Raw genomic sequence first — 17,682 nt, forward strand, 5'->3', positions numbered from 1 at the left:
TAGAAAGGTGCACTCACAGAAGAGATTTCCCTAAAGAGTTTAAAAAAATAATAATTCACCTTCCTTCTTAGTGTTGACCAACTCAGGAAAACGAGTAATAAGACACATCTCTCTTATTAGACAATGAAAAGACTTCACCATTTTCTGCCTCCTTCTTTCCCTTGCACAAGTGAAAATCCAGCTTTTAAAGCAGAGTGAAGAGCAATGACAAAAATCATCAAACAGAAAAAATGTGGTGAAGCTGTATGTGGTTTTCTTGTTTGTGTTCAGAGTGCCACATTCCAATTAACACAGGTTTTATGTGACTGTTTGAGATACGATATATTTATTAATTCAGTCCTCAATACAAGCAAGCTCTGAATTTCTAACATACAGCGCAAGGAGAAAAAAGTTTAAGTCAACATTATCAGCTTTCAACGCAACCAAAAAGAAGCAAAAGGAAAAATAACAATAAATGTTTATTTTCTTTCAAAGACTTTTAAGATAAGGCTGAAAACACGGCTCCAGTTTCATTCGAAGAGAAGACTTCAGTCTCCAAGGCTGGTTCAGGAGGACTAAAATTTAAAGAGACAAAGCCTGTATTGACAAGAAGCGTGTCTGCCTTATAACAGGTGCTATCACATCTTCTTGTGGAATAGAAACAACTACATCAAAAGCTAGTTTGTTGGGTTTTTTTCAAAAATTAAACTCCCTTAAAGGACTTCTCAACTCCTCAGGGTACTTCAAGTTTTCACACATATAACCTCCATAAAGCTGCAGCAACAGCAAAACCAGAGAGGTAGAATTAATTAATATTCACTGTGCAAGCAGTCAGCAAATGCTGAAGACAGCAAGCATCAGCAACCCACTGATATGTATCATACAGCTGCTTTTTAGCTTTTGGGGTTTTTTGCCTTTTTTTTTTTTTTTTTAATTTAGGAAAAGTCACTGTTTTACCTCATCGATATCTGAGCAGGTGACTCCATTTCCTGTGAGCCCTTCAGGGCAGGGGCCGCACTGAAATCCCTCTGCTGTCTCCATGCACCTGACTCCCCTGAAGCAGGAATTCACTTCACATTTGGGTTTACTACGCCTAGGAAGCTGAGTTGGAAAATTCACAGTTCCCAAACCTTTAATGCAGAAAGAAAAATGGTTTAAGTGACTGAGAGAAATATCCATCACGGCTTTCAGCTGGCAAGTGCTCTGAAGAGATCCCCAAGACGCTGCACAGCAGGGGCTTCGTGTTTCCACGTGGCACTGCTGCCAGCTGTGCTGTGGCTGAAGACACTTCAGGCTGGGAAAGGCCCAGCAGCTTGCTGCATCCCCAGACAGGAAAAATTAAGGCTATTTTGTTAGCTCCACAAGCTCCTCCTGGCTGTATATCAGGACCCTCCTGCTAGGTTAGTCCCAGCACAGATCTGCTGCTGGCCAGGGTAGGGAACTCTGAAAGCCAGTGACCTCAAAAGGCCTAAGGGATTCAAGTGTGATGGTACAAGGCATTTCTCTGGCTAAACTGGCAACACTACCACTTCATAAGAAAAAAAAATGCCATGGTTTCACAAGAGGACAGTCTACAAATAAGAGGAATAAAGAAGCAGCAGCTGGCAGCTCAAAAACATACAGTGGGACATGCAAAAACACTTAGGTGCACAGACACCAGCCCTAGGGAAAACCAAAGTTTTCTGAGACTCTGGCAGGTACTGAACCTTGGTACTGATGTGTGCTTAAAGGGCTTAAAGACTTTTTCTTTGGCACTTACACATAAAGGTTAACCTGGCTGGAGCTCAAATTGAGTTTTGATGAGGCTGACTGACTGGGAGAAGAAATCAGCTAAAGGACCTGATGAATTTAGGGCTTTTTGCCTTACCCACTGAAGGAGTATCTTGGTATCTTGGAAGTATCTTTTTATACCAAGTGCATGTGTGTCCTGATCATCAGTTTTGTAGGAGAGCTGTGCAGTGGCATTTGGAAAAGCATTTATTTCTCCCATTTAGTGAAAAGATGGAGACCACCTTTTGGGTCTCACTGCTTACTGTAGGTGACTGCCTTCTCAGAATGGAAGTACTTTCAGGTGGACTGCATAGGTTTTACCTCAGACTGACAATACCAGTTAGAGTAGAACAGGATTCATTCCTTGTCTTTCTACTAAGATTGTTCATGAGATACGTGGCAGGCAACATCTCCCACCCCAGAAACATGTGGCACAGCTTTGTGACACAGGGTGAGTGGTACTGTTTGGTTTAGTGGTGTTTTAACCCTCAACAAGCAATTGTCAGGTCTATGGAAACTGAAAGCTTTTTCTCTAATGAAAATCTATTTTCCATATGTGTCCAATATAGCTAGAACTTCGTACACAGTATTTTTAAAAGAGTACTTCTTAGAAATCACATAAAGCTGATGCAATCAATACTAGTTTTAGAACAACAGCACATCTCATCTGCTTGACTCTTACAAGCATTAACAGGAATACTTACCACATGCCTGGCACTCAGCTATAGTATTTCTCAGAAAAGTTGTTTCTTTGACCTTGAGGATATAAAAAATAACCATTATTTGGATACAGGCAGTTTCAGTTTGCACCTGGCTGCCACAAAAACAATTGAAATTTCTCCCCAAGATGCCACTCAAACCACACAACATAGGTGCTCTGTTTTGAAATTAGATTCTCTTTGTACTCCATAAAGTTAAGGACAGTGATAATGGTAAACTTCAGTTCAGCCTTCATCAACAGGAACTTTAAAAATTACATGCTTAACTAAAGGCATATGCCACCAGCAATTCCAGTTCTGACACCCACCAGCAAGTGGAACAATTTCAGTCCCATGCAAGAGTCCAATCTCAATCTAACAGTGGGCTAGGATAGCTACAGTAGTTTTTCTCCACTTAAAACACAAGACTTTCTGCATCTAAATAAGCAGTTTCCCCATGCTCCCACATTCAGAGATCCTGCATAGGCTGCACAGGGTACCAGGACCTATATAGTTATTCCTCTTTCACTGTGTCATGCCTCTGAGGCAACGAGCTCCACACAGGAGTTTATTGCTCATGTGAATTCTGTCTTGACTCTCTCAAAAGTGGCAAGCTTGGGCTATTTCACACTTAAGCCTTTATATAGTACCTGTTGTCTGAGAAGGTCTTTCACATCCCCAAGTATTTGGTTCATCTGCATCATCTGACCCATCAGCTGCCTATTAAAATCACCTGCAAGGAAACAGCAGTGAAAAAGTGTGAAATGCACATAACTCCATCATTTGCCATGATAGTTTTGGAGATTCGAGATGGAAACACTGTGAAGAGCCAAGGCGGGCTGTTACTGTTACGTTAACCTTAGAGCAAACACAGTATCTAGCTTCAATTTCACAGTGAACTGCATGAACTCCACTGTATACCACAGAACAGGTAAAGCAGAAACCTACCCACAGAGAGAAACGCACTCTATGATTCTTCTACCATTATTTCAGAGCCAAGGCTCTCTAATAAGCACACTTCTCAAACTGAAATTACCCAGCGTTCTGAGCAAGCTCACTGTGCAGCTCTGACCATTAATCAAAAGTTCCTGCTCTGACAAAAAGAGCACTTTTAAAACCTGCAACAGTCATTTGGCTTCTCTTCCAAAAGGCAGCTCATCACACTGTATGCAAGTTTAATAGCTGCATTTGCTTCTGGGGAGGCACAGTGTTTGTACGGCCTCACAAAGCATCTATTCAACATGCTGGGAACTCACACCAAAACTGGTTTTTGATACCAAGTAACAAGACCAAAAGTTACATCAGTGATGAGCCACAGGGAAGGACCAGAACCAACCTCAGACCTTCGTGAGACTGACCTGTTGAATGAAACATCAGTTTTGACACAGTGACAGAGGAGAAGCAAAGAGCATGTCAGCCCAGTACCCCACAGCAGGTTTGGTTTTGTACACTTCTGAGTTTGTAGCTCTCTTGATCAGCTATTTGTTTACTTCCCTAAGTCTGTATGTCAAAACAGATTTCACAAACTCTTTCAAGTTCCAGGCAGGCAGGATATTTTCATATTATGCTCAATAGCTTCAGGGAGGCTTATTCATGTGTTACTTTTCTGAGTATTGAAAGCTTATTTGAAAAATGTTTTTCTTAATGTTTACCTCACTGTTTGTAATTCAAACATGTCTAACTGTTTCAAAAACTTCTAGTGGGAATTGTCCAACTCCTCACATACTAGGTTTTCTTCATTTCAGATCTCATCAAAACACTGAACAAGTTTCAAGACTCAGGAATCACTTGTTCTAGTATCTGCTTCTGTTCTAGTCTCAACCTTATTTTTATCTGGAAGGCATCAGGACTTAGTATCATGGGTATTTCAGAATCCCATAGCAGAACTTGGCATGCAGACTGTCATGACAGATGCTGGGGTCTGTTCTTGTTTTGCTTGTTTCTTTTAAACAATGACTGGTTTAGGCAATATTGATTGAGATCTGCAAAAGATTCAAGATTTCAGATGCTGTTTGGTGGGTAGCATCTAAATCAAAACCAGATCTGTTCTGTACAGTTCGGTTTTGCAGACTGTTAAACTTCAAGGTGAACTAAACAGGTTATACTGCCATGAACTACATGTCCTGTTTGCAAATTTAGACAGCAGAGAAGAAACAGATGACTTCTCATAGGTGTGATTTGTTTTCTCTCTTCTCCATTTAAAGCCAAGTCCTGTGGTAGCCCCTACCTGCAGCAGAATGACTAATGATCAATGCTATGAATTCAGAGAGGTCTTTCAGGGAGCTGTTGGTCCACAGTGTATTGTGGGGTGGCTTTTCCCAGTAGTGAGCAGGGTTAGCAGAAGGTACAGCCCAAAGCTGTGCGGTTACTTGGTCCTACCATATAGTCTTTCTCACTCATACCCCACCCACTGAGGCAACTCTTCAGTTCAGCTAACCCCTAGCTCTATACTGAGTCAGTAACAACCAGAGTAGCAGAACGGCTTTCACAGCAGTAATTAAGTTAAGAGAAAGAGCTGAAGAATTACTCTCCAACAGGTAACTGAAGTCCATTGACATGATTATTTTCTGTAAGCCTGAGATCATGTCAGAGAGACACCGTGTCTTTCTTTTCCCAGGAACTTGCAGTATAAAAACATAGAACAGTTTGCATTAGAAGAGACTAGTTTAGAAGAGACCTTTAAAGATCATCTAGTTCAACCTCCTTGCTATGGCAGAGGGATGTTACTCTAGGTCAGGTTGCTCAAAGCCCCATCCAACCTGACCTTAAGCACTTCCAGTGATGAGGCACCCACAGCTTCTGTGGGCAACATGTTCCAGTGCAGGGCCTTGGATTTAGAGCAGGCAAACAGCTTTGTTGCACAGCTAATTGTCCCAGGCAGTGCAAACATGTGAACACTAGACTGTGTGATTGCAAACCATAGTGAATACTTCTTTCAGCTCTCTTGGGAGAGATACTGGCTCAAACACTCCTCCTTACCCCCATCCAGCAAAGTCAGCCTTGAAGCGTCACTCAAAGAGACTGTGGTTACTTGAGGTCAGCCAAAGAAGCTGCATGTGAAATCATAGAAAGAGGCAGGTTCAAAGTAAACAGAAGGCGATACCTCCTCAGATATGTGATTAATTTCTTGCCAGGAGACAATCTTGATCATGCATTCAAAACTGATTAATTGAAGGAAATGTATGTTGAGTACAAAACACAAAGACTCCACCTCTGAGTTGACAGCTCTGTGTATTGTGCACTGCTGGAGAACAGAAAAGCATTCAGGAAAAACCACACAACACTGGCCCTTGGGTTTATATTGGCATACTGTGTCTAACAGTAGCTAGGTTAAAAGAACCTTTAGTCTAGTGCAGCACAGCTAATTTTTTTTACACTGTGTCAGGTTCAGGTACCCTACATGAACTAGACGACCTTCAAAGATCCCTTCTGACCTGAATGATTTTGTGATACTGTTTACACACAGCATATTACTTTCATCTACCAAACTGACTGCATCTTGCACTGCACCTCCCTACCCACACAGGAAGATCCACATACCCATGTTCAATTTCTGTCTGGTCATCATGTTCTCATTTACATAGCCTAGGTGCCTTGGCCTCACAGACTGAACAGAGAGGGAATGCTGCTGCCCCAGCAGTGAGCAATACCCAGGCACACAGTCAAAGGAACATGGTCAGGGCCAAAGCTCTCCCAAGGATTTTCCAACTAATATAAAAATATGTGCTTTCATCAAGATACATAGGTCTCACACCCTATGGAGCTACACATTTGCATTCCAGCTTTTTCTGGCTGAAGGCAAAACTGTGGTTATCTGATTAATACACTGGGCCTGTAAAAGGGCATCATGAAGCACATATAAAATGCAAGGCAGCTTACTTAATGTTGCTGTTGGAACATTTGCACCTTTTCTTTGGTGAATTTGACAATGAAGACTGAATATGTTAATGTAAGCTGTTTTATTATTATTATTATTATTAATATGATACTAATTCCACTCGAAGGCTATAAGCAACTGAATTTGAGAAGCTCAGACAAATGGAGTCAGAGAGAGAGTATCTCCCTGTATTACTACTGTTTGCATTATTTATTAATGAGTAAAAAATTACAAATTAGAAAGCAGCAAGACCACAATCTGGAAACCTCATTCACAGAGCTTTGTGTCCAGGAGGAAACACTGAATTTCCTTTCCCTTCTATGTGCAAATGTCTGTTGATTTAGGAAAAAAGAAACTCTGTTTTTTTCCCCTAGCTGTATATGCTAAGGAGGAAGGAAACAGAAGCATGTGCAACTGAGGATTTAAATAGCTAAAAGGCAAAATAGATTCTGTTATCACTGCACATCACTGATGCCCACATTCATGTAACATACGCAGGATGCTCTCATGTAAAATTAATGTATCTTGTCTCTAGAGGTGATTGTCCCCCTGTACTCAGCACTGGTGAGGCCTCACCTGGAGTATTGTGTCCAGCTTTGGGCACCTCAATTCAAGAGAGATATCGAGGTGCTGGATCGAGTACAGAGGAGGGCAACAAAGCTGGTGAAAGGCCTAGAGAAGAAATCTTATGAAGAATGATTGAAGGAGCTGGGAATGGTTAGTTTAGAAAGAGGTGGCTGAGGGGAGACCTCATCAGTCTCTGCAACTACCTGAAAGGGCATTGTGGAGAGGTTGGTGCTGGTCCCTTCTCACAGGTAATTAGCAACAGAACAAGAGGGAATGGCTTCAAGCTGCAAAAGGGGAGGTTTAGACTGGACATTAGGAACAATTTTGTCACAGAAAGAGTGGTTAGACACTGGAATAGGCTGCCCTGGGAGGTGGTTGAGTCATCATCCCTCGATGTGTTTAAGGGTCATCTGGATGTGGTGTTGGTGGGTGTGGTTTAGGGGAGAACTTAGTAGAGTAGGGATGATGGTTGGACTCAGTGATCCCAAGGGTCTTTTCCAATCTGAATAGTTCTGTGATTCTATAATTCTATTCTAATCAAAAGTAGCAATACCGCAGGGCTGGGTTAGGCAGGGTGGACAAGAAAGTGCTTGAGATCTCATGGATCCTATTTCAAACATCGAACCGATCACTGCTTTTTCCCCCATGTTTGTCACACATTAACATCCTGCATGTACATGTGAACCAATTATTCTCCTTCACACTGGCAGCAGAAAGGCAGATCAATAAGGATTAGGAAGGGGCATAGATGGATTAGTCTAGCCCACATTTGCTGTGTTGAGAGGTTAAGAGAGCATCTTGGCCCATTACAGGGGATTGCACCCAGCCCCTGGGGACCTGCAGGAATCCCAGTTGTCTCAGCTCCCTTCTTTCCTCCCTCTTCTCAGCTCAGTTTCCACGTCACTCTGCACAGGCAGAGAAGGAATTGGTTTTGGAGCAGATTTGCAGTCCAGCAGGTGACTAAAGCCTAGGCTACCTCTCAGCAGGACTACTGGTTGCATTTTGAATTATTTAAATATTATTAAGCTGGCACAAACAGATCATGATCACAAAAGTTTGTCTTCCAAACTAGGCTAAGAAGCCTCTCCATTCCCTGTACACTCCTCCTTCACTAGGACAACTCACTAATTTATCAACAGCAGCAGTGACTGTTTTCTCTCCAAAATGAGGTATTTCTACAACATTTACAGGAAATACCATGTCTGTAATTCAGCCAAACAGTTGTTATTATTTGTCTACAGAACTTCACATTTTTACTATTCACCATATTAGCTTCTTTGCACTGGTATCCTAAGGAACAATTTTAACTCCAGATTGCAGGCCTTACCAGTGTACTGAGGAAAAGGTTCAATTTGTTGAAGAAAACAATCCTGCAGGTTCCCCGCTTGGGCAAGTGTTCCTCCAGTTACCAGCTTCAGCTCATCCAGGCTATCCTGGAATCACAAGAAAAACAAAGCTCACAGTTCTGGTACAACAATGGAAAAAAAGTGAATTATCAGACAAAGCAATTAATTATTTTGGAAAGGCTGTGCATTTCCTAAGCATGCAGAGCTCCTACACCATCCTCTTCAGGACCACCCACCACCATCTGAATTGCAATAAAATCCATAATGTTTGCCTTGCAGATTTTCACATAGCTGTGGTTTTATTTTGCACTGGTTTTTACAATTCCAATCCGTAAGATCTCACATATCAGGAAATTCACATATTTCTGAATCTGCGGCTTTTAAGAATTATTTGGGTTTTTTCAACTGCATCCAAAGCAATCTTTTTTCCCCCTCTCTCAAGTACATGTCAGGAATGTGGGCACCTTAGTGATTTTCCATATAAACAGGCTCATTTTCAAGCCTGCAGTGAAACAAGGCAAGGGGGCAACCTGGGGGCCAGAATGCCTTTGCCCTTTCTAATGCATATTTTGCATTAACAGCAATGGAAGATGCTTTTGGAAGATACCGTTTACCTCGGACTGCTGATACGGAGATAGCAGGAAGCTATGCCAACCCCTGGTTGGCAGACAAAGAAATGCTATTGTAGTCAGAGGGGGGTCAAACTCTCACACAACATGAGCCCCAGCCTTCTTTTGTCTTTTTAGTCCATGTGGCTCATCATGAAGAGGAAAGCCACATACACAGTCAGAGTTGCTCATACTGAACGATTGTAAGAAGGTGATGAAGAGCTGCCCTTACTGTATCAACTAAGTCCTTGCATAAAGTCCAGTCCTCAAGAAATATCTATATTTAAGTGAGTGATGCAGTTATTTATTTATTTTTTAATAAGCTAAACCCTTTGTTTAAAACTAATAGCATAACTAGTATTTAGCTCAGTGAAGCTAAGATTTCACCTGTTCCATGGGGAAATCATATTTACACTTATTTCACAAGTTAACCCTCAAGTATTACTGAAGCACCATTGTACAGAGCTCGGCTGCTGCGAGGGCTGAGGTCTGGATTCAGAGATTCAGAGGATCTCTGGAGATCCCTCTAGGTGTTCAGCCTGATCCCAGCTTTCCCACTCACCTGTGGCTTCTCCTGGAAAGTGCGCAACTCTACGGCTGCCGATCTCTGAGACAGCAATGAAAATGCTTTCGGCAGGTCCTGGATGGCACCGACTTGCAGGCAGTCCAGATACAACTCCATTGTGCTCGATCCGAGCTGCAGGCCGCTCAGCCACAAGATCACAGCATGAGGTTTCCCATCAGCCAGCTGGACATTGCTAAACACCACTGAATTCAGCTTCCCATCACTCTTCAGATAGCGCAGCACCACTAGTACAAAATACACAGAAGGACTGTCAGAGGGTCACAGGTAACCCAGAACAAACAAGGAGGATCCTGTGGAAACCTGCAATTGCTCTGGTATTTTTCTACACATCAGCTGTTGTAGATGTATCCCATATGCAGATGTAAATGGTAATAAATGGGACACTGGCTCACAGAGCAGGATTAGAAGAATTCCTGCCTGAGCTCCCATGCACTACCTGTGCAGTTTTTACCCCTGGTATGCTATCCCTCTCTAACTGGCTTAACCAACGTCACCTTACAGAGCGTAATGTGCTAAAATACAATAAATATGTGGTAAAGGTAAAGGGTAGTAGTCAGCACTTTGGCAAGTACATATCGGATAGACCTAGAAAAAAGTCTGTAGCAGAAATGTGCAATAGGAAAGATCAGTTTCTATGATACATATTGCATTCTGATAAACCACCTGACACTGTATCCAAATGCACCATTAAAGAAACCAAAGGAAGCATGATTCCAAGCCAATAACCTGCACTTCTCTTTAACAAATAGTAAGTTAAAAAAACCCAAACAACACATCTCTTTTGTAAGGCTTAGTGAATGACCTACTTGATAATTCACACAACAAAATACCAATTTTTAAAAGTAAAATACACCATCAAAAACCACAACAACTGACAAACAAAAACTCTTACACACTGCGTAATATTTAAAAAATGTCTCCTAAAGAAATTGGATTGGTAAGCTAGGATCTGCAAGCTAAATCTCTTAGACCAGCTAGCTAGATCTCTCAATAAAGTACCTCCCTCTCACTCTGAAAGCCTATCTACAGAAGCAAAGAGCATACTGCACCTAGACAGTGCAGTCTGCTGCACTGCTGCTCCAGAATATTGGACAGACCTTGTTTCAAAGATCCCACTGGCCACCAGCCTGCATGTCCCCTATTTCCTCACGACAATAGTTAAGTGCGCTGAGAAGTGAAGCTGCACTGACACCAGACACCTAAACAGCTAAAGTGCTGGCTCTTTTGAACATCTGCTTGAAGTTCACAGAGGGCTGCTACTTTTTCACCAAGTGAGAGCTCACAAGCACCTTCAAGAAACACCTACGTTAACATGAGGTCAACTACAAATTGCAGATACAGTGACCTAATAACACCAACTGAACTCATCCCATTTCTGTTCATTTAACAAAATTATCCTCCCATCTCTCCACTACTACTGTACTCTCTTCAACACTGTGATACCTGTTTATTGGTGACCATCCAAGTTACCAGGTACATGTTCCTTACTATTTTTCTAATTGCTCAGTCTAATGATTAAAAGAATCCAGATTTATACCAGCATGAATAGGGCAGAGTAGGTCTCCATCTTTACAGTCTACACTAGTGCTGAAGTCTCAGCAGCTGTGATCAGTGTCAGGAATGTTTCCACTGTTGTCTGTGTCGAAACACTGCCAGAGCTAAGAGTTCTGCAAAGGTGCATGAGGTCACCAGTAACTTGCTAAAAGTTTTCTGGGTAGAATCAAAGATCTGGTAAGACAGAGTACACTGCAGGCATTTTAGTTATGTGAGTACTAATGCATGCCTGGTCATTTGAAAGCAAAGTTTTTGCATCTGAGTCCTGCATTCAGAGTGACCAAAATCAGCAGCAAGCTAGAGAAAGAAAGAGGAACAGGTGGCAGGGCCCAGAATGGATGCTGCCAGAATGGTTCTGGACAAGAAGTAGTTTGGTTTGAAAGGGGAATCAAGTGTTCCTTCCTCAACCAAAGCCAAATGTCCTACGGTAAATTAGAGTAGGCTTTTGAAGGGAGATTGTGCTGGATGTCAGCCTCCACCTCTATGAGATTTAATTCATCCAAGCCCCAGCATCATGTGTTTGCTGCTAAGATATTCTACAGTGAGATTTATTAGAGTAAGTGGTTCACTTGCACTGCTTAAGAATCAGATTTTCAATTAAACTACTAATCCTGCCCATAAATAGGAACTGCTTCACGGAATTGTTGTTGTTTCACTTTTATGCACTTATTGCTGTTCAATCCGTAAAGGAACTGTTTGAAAAGGATAAGAAACACACGGATGCTATTTGCCTCTGAAAAGTACAGTGGTCTAATCACAACAAGCCAAGCAGTCACCCAGTAATTGAGACCTGTATTTTACAAACATTTAGGTGATAAGAACATTTTTGTACCAGGCATACCACAACAAAACCAGAACATGAGCAAACAATTTGGAACAGAGCTTTCAAATGGGGCCCTTTGAAAGATAACAAAGGCCTGCTTTGCGCTACTTAGATCAGATTTGGGTGCACGAGCAGAAATACCATGAAGAGGAAGCACATACATGTGTGCACCCTTTCAAAACCATGGGTATTTAGATCCTGTATATAGTTAAGACGCCAGTGTTGGCTCACCACTCAAGTGACGATCTCCAGTCTTGAGAGGATCACAAACAGTTCCTACACCCCATACTTCCAGCTCACCTGACAAAAGCAGTTTAACTTACTGTACGAAGTAGCCATAAGGAACACCTGACACTTCCAGAGAAATCGCATGTGAAAACACTGCCTACTACATGCTGCCATATGCCTTAAACAAGGTGCGTTAGAGTAATGAGGAGGCAAAGAGACCTCCATGGAAAATGCCTGATCTGAAAAGCCTCTGTTTGATCAGTCCTTTAAAACAGGTAGGTTACAGATGTCTTCCATCTAGTCAACACTGATCACTGACTTGGACAAGTTTCTTCATGCTGCCTATCTGCATGCCACCCTCCTGTCACAGACATTTTTCAAATACAACACTAACATACTGAGGATAAAAGCAAAATAGGGCATATAACCTTCCACCAGAAAGACTCTTAAGTCCGTTAGTTAAAGTATATTAGTAACCATAAGGCATGCAGTTATTCTTGAAAATCAAGAGAAGAGTTCGATGTATTCAAAAGTGTACGTATACATACACACTCCTATATATATGTATTACATTTACACACATAATTGTGTTGGTGTGAGAGGCAGAGAGGGCATATCTATGATCTTTCATTTATTCAGCTATTAGGTAAGTCAGTGTTAAAATAATTTTATTACAATTGCTAATACGGTTGTCTGACCACATTTTATCCAACCCTGAACACACACATATCACAAAAATTCTTATTCCCTGACCTCAGAAGGATTCTGGCTGACCTGATAAAAACTATGTTTTATCTAACCCATTCCCCCACATTTCCCAAGCAAAAGGTGTGCTTTTCTTCAACACACAGAATAATTTTCCTACATATAAACTGAAATTTCTCACTAAAGTTTCTCAATATATTGGACTCAGCTGCCTGCTTACAACATTTGCAGCAGCAAACTATTTTAACAGTGAAGTCAATGGAGCAACAATAACTTACATCACTCAATGATTTTTCACTAAACCTTAAAATTGCAATATATCCTAGATCTGATTTAGAGAGGGATGAAAGATCTCAATTTCTAAAAGACTGTTGGAGTTCCTACTTTGACTACTGGTTAACTGCTTTCAATAAATGGAGGAAAACACTTTAATTCACCCAAAAGATCCTGTAAGTGCAAGGAATGTTTGTCTTGCATAGTCTTATCTAACCTCCAGGGTCAGCAGAACAAGAACTGGCCTTTCATATGCATGAAGCAGCATGTGCATGTGTCCCTCACATTCCTGAGTAATAAGAAACAGTTACTGTCCCAAGGGGAAAAAGAAGAAAAAAATAATTTAAAAAAAATTAAAAAATATAATTTGATCCTTCCTCCATAGTCTGTTTTAAACTCCTTTCTTAGTCCTGCTCAGAGAAAAAGCCATGGCAGCGTGGAGATACCAGCTGTTGGTAAGGTCAGCTTCCCCTGGCCAGGAGAGAGCAGCATCCAGTGAGAGAAAGGAAAGAGGAGAGTGAGTGGGGATGTAATCAACACTTTTATCTTGAGGTTGGGCTAAGTGGTGACAGCATGCAACAGGAATGACTCAAGCACATAGGTTAATCACAGTTTTCCACATCTCTCTGTGATGCACCAACAATTATAGATCCAACCCTAATTCTCCCCTACATACTCCAAACAACTCACCTTTATTCATCCGTCCCATTACAGTAAATTCAAAATATTTGCTGTTGTCAGCTGATGAGTAGAGGCCAAACACGGTGGCTGTGCTCTTCGGCTGCAGCTTGAATGTTGAGAGGAAATACACGTCGTTCAGTGCAGGATCGCCAAGGGCTTGTTGCAAGAAGTTTGTTACCACTCTCTTGTTGGAATACGGAAGAAGATCAAAAACTGAAAAATAAGTGAGGTTCCACAGCAATTTAAATACAATAATGACCAAAGAAGTAGGTAGTACGAAGCCACACATCAGAGATTGTACACTCTTCGCTATTTCCATGTGGTAACTTTAAAATTAGCCCAAGTTGTCCTACCTAAAATAAATAATAATAATTAAAAAAATTAACAGTATGATTATTATCTTAAAAGATTATCTAGTCTTTAAAGGTCTAGATTATTTTTTAACTACTATATGATTCTATCAAAATATCATACAGATTTTGTTGCAATTGGTCATCTGTTTTTTTTAGCAACTTTTTTTTTTTTTTTTAAAGGCATTGATAAGTCACTAACATAGAAATACCTAGTCTTCAATTGAGATACTCCAATAGTTTCAGGTAGATCTCTCAAATTCTTCTCTTTTGAGGATGCACTTCAATAGAAAGCTTTTTACATATTTCTGCTTTCATAAATTCAGATTCTTGCATTCACATTTCATTTAGAGTGAGGATCCAGCATCATCATTTTTAGACAGATTTCCAGTATACTCATCCTAAGAACCATTTTGATGGCATTTCAGGGCACCAATTACAATGCTAAAAAGCCAGGTATGCAATATGATGTTCATAACCACCTTCTCACTTCACTGACTTCTCAGAAGATACATTATATAAATAAGACATCTTTCCCTTCTGGCACAGATAGCAAAGGCAGACAGGCCTAACAAAAAAATAACCCTGAAAGCATGGTGAAGCTGTTTCATATTTTTCTTTTTACCTTTTGCACAATGCATCAGCAAAGAGTCTAACATTATACTCCTACATATTTTATCTACCCAGCTTATGGAACTGAAACAACAAACTGGGGTTTTCCTCAGTGTTCCTAAATCCTTTATGTCTCCAAACTCAATTAACTATTCTACTAGGTTTCTTGATAATTTCCAATTTCAACCCACTGCTATTAAAGCAGTATATATATAATTACATCCTTCCAGTAAGTATGATAAATTAGTACGCACAAGCTTTATTTAAATATAAAGGCACATTTAGCCATTGTATACCACTGCCACTCCATAGGCCTTTCACAGCTGGGCCATACTTTTCTCCCCCACAACACTGTAGAGCTGCCACTGGAGAAGAGCCATAACACCAGGGGACGTGACAGCACATCACTCCTTACCTTGATTCAAGCCTATTGTTGTACCACTCACTTTAGATTCCCAGGCCAAAATAAACAGTGGACTGTTGCAAATGACTCTTTTTTTTATGCAGCACCAACTCCTCCAAGCTGTCATTGTTAACTAAGGTGATGGGGCCCTCCTGCTGATCCCACTACAAGCAGCAGACTGAAGAGTGTTCCGAGGCTGCACACAGACCTACCCACAGCCATGTGAGAAACGGTTCCTTACATTAGAGCCTGCGTTTGTGCTGCTTTGCTCTGCAGCATCCATTCACCTAGATGCTATGGCCACTTCCAAAAAAGAAAAATGAAGAGAATTTTCCCTTCACCTCATGAAACCATTGAAATACAGATTGTCGCTTAAGCTGACACTTTTATTGGGTCCAAGGATCCCATTACTGAGAGTTTTCAGAACACAATATGAAAAGCATCAGGTCCTTGATTTGCATGCACTTTTAACACTGTTGTCAAACAACTAAGACACACATACGTGAAATGGACCTAATCAAAGGACTCCTCTGTCATTCAGTTCAGATCTACAGCATCCCAGGACAACCCCTGCTCCCACTGGAACCAGTGACCCAGGCAGCACAGACAAAAAGCTGAATGTTTCATCACATTTAGTGCACACAGAGCAAAGCAAATGCCTAAGCAAGAGACTCATATATAATTCAGTACTCTGTACAACAGCATTTTGCAGGTAATAGTAATTCATACAATACAGTAGTGTCTGTTCAGCTGGAGCACCACAATACAGAACTCCAGTTTTTGACAGCACAAGATACAACTATACATTTTGTCCAGTCCTTCTAGATCCGTTGTCTGATTTTATGTCAATCCAGTGAAACTAATTAATCTCTGCAAGAGTCAAAGACTTAAAAATACAGGAGAAATATTATAAAAGCAATGACTAAACACTGAAAAATGTCTGTCTACTGCTAAGGAAAATACTTACTGAAAATTTTGAAATTTGCATATTGAAATGAATGCTCAGAGTGGTTTGGTAGTTGTGTTCTATAAAGCACATTGTCACGACCAGATCCTTCTGCACCCTTTTTCTGAACTCTCTCTTTGGATATCTTCACCACCCAGTATATAGATGCTGTATCCATTGGATCCATCCTTTAGCATAAATTACAGACATGCCAGCAAAAGCAGCTAGCAGAGGAGCAACGGAGTTATGAAGTTATTTTACATCCTCAGTATAGTTGGTGGAGAGAGAAAGCTCTTAGACCTTACAGAGACAATTGCTTCTTTGGAATGAATAAGAAAAAAAGATCCACAAGCATTTCAGATTTCAATTTTAGAAAAATCTTATATTTTAGTAGCTCTCTCTAGAAAGTGAGATTTAAAAACAAACATACAGAAATGGGCTGCCAAAGCTGAAAGGCACAAGCAGCTGGTTTCAATCCACGCAGCTTTAAGTGAATACTGGGACATGCCTGTGAGCATGAGTGTGCATACCCACTGGGCTAAACTGAGCCCACGCATGAGACAGACCAGGAATTCACTCCCACACCTGCTTTCTGTGTTTTTTAGAAGGGACCTGCTCACCCTGCTAAGCAAATGCTAATAAGGGACCAGCTACACCTTGCCACAGCCGCAAATCCCTGTTTGGAGACCTGCCCAAAAATACCGAGGCTAGCTCTTCAGACAGGACAGAAAGGACATGATGGGGAGCCCCAAGAGGAGGACACATGGAGGAATGAAATTAGTGGCACAGGAGAGGATGGAGCTCAAAATAAAAGACCCTTTCCTTCCCTTAATTCTGCTGCCATGTCACACCAGCTTTCCGAGAGCCTCTAGGGTTCTGTTTCCACTGCAGCTAACCATAATAACCATAAATGTAAGCATTGCTCTGCTGCTGTTCAGCAGTTTTCAGGATAATTAATTACGGCTCAGACATCTGGAGTGAAACCCTAACCCCACTGCAGCATTTTCTGACTGACTGTAAGAAAGCAAAAATTCCTGAAGTTGAGAGTGGGGTCTTTCACTGGTCTCTGCTCCTGACAAGCTGGAAATCTGCCTCCATTTTTAAAATATATGGCAAGGCTCTACTTCTCAATACGACAATTTTCTGAAATGTTTTTACACTAATAAATACATTAATAAAAGCTTTTGGAAATGCGGCTGAATTAATCTATTGGCTCTTTTTTAGACCTGTTTCACTTAACTAAGGAATAATCTCTTAAAAAGTTAAACATCTTTTCATAAGACAATAGACAGTGTTAAAATTACAGAGAGAGCCAGGAGCAGCTTTAAGGCTCCTGGCATAGCACCTAGTTACACTAACTGCTGCACTCAGTAGCTGAGCTGGTTCCAGTCACAGGCTGCTACTGGAAAGCAATAGCACTCACCACTGTATACATGCTCTAAAATAAAGCAGCTCCCGACTGACTACATGCATAGTATCACCAGAGTAATGCTGCATACAGAAGGTACCTGTTTCCCTATGCACTTTCTGAAGTTTCACAATTAGTTTTACCAGCTTAGCCGTTCATGTGTCACTTACAAGAACTTGTAACTGCAAGGGGCTCTTCGGATACTCAACGCACCTACTAGCACCCCTAAAAAAACCAGACCCGATGTTGCTGACGGAGCGGCTCAGCC

At 41.2% G+C, this 17,682-nt stretch overlaps 1 protein-coding gene across 1 annotated transcript in view; it reads right to left on the bottom strand.

The window, feature by feature from the left end:
• THBS4 (thrombospondin 4) overlaps positions 1-16,193 on the bottom strand; it is a 35,654-nt gene extending 19,461 nt beyond the window's left edge. Inside the window, exons 1-7 of the mRNA XM_010005419.1 lie at positions 16,028-16,193; positions 13,705-13,908; positions 9,408-9,655; positions 8,219-8,324; positions 3,098-3,180; positions 2,454-2,505; positions 937-1,109 (exon numbers count right to left, since the gene is read on the bottom strand). Of these exons, the coding sequence (XP_010003721.1) occupies positions 937-1,109; positions 2,454-2,505; positions 3,098-3,180; positions 8,219-8,324; positions 9,408-9,655; positions 13,705-13,908; positions 16,028-16,193 (1,032 nt within the window). The remainder of the gene's footprint in view (positions 1-936; positions 1,110-2,453; positions 2,506-3,097; positions 3,181-8,218; positions 8,325-9,407; positions 9,656-13,704; positions 13,909-16,027) is intronic.
• Between the last annotated feature and the right edge of the window lie 1,489 nt (positions 16,194-17,682).

Source organism: Chaetura pelagica, unplaced genomic scaffold (genome assembly GCF_000747805.2).
Source record: "Chaetura pelagica isolate M959 unplaced genomic scaffold, ChaPel_1.0 scaffold37, whole genome shotgun sequence".
NCBI classification, from domain to species: domain Eukaryota; kingdom Metazoa; phylum Chordata; class Aves; order Apodiformes; family Apodidae; genus Chaetura; species Chaetura pelagica.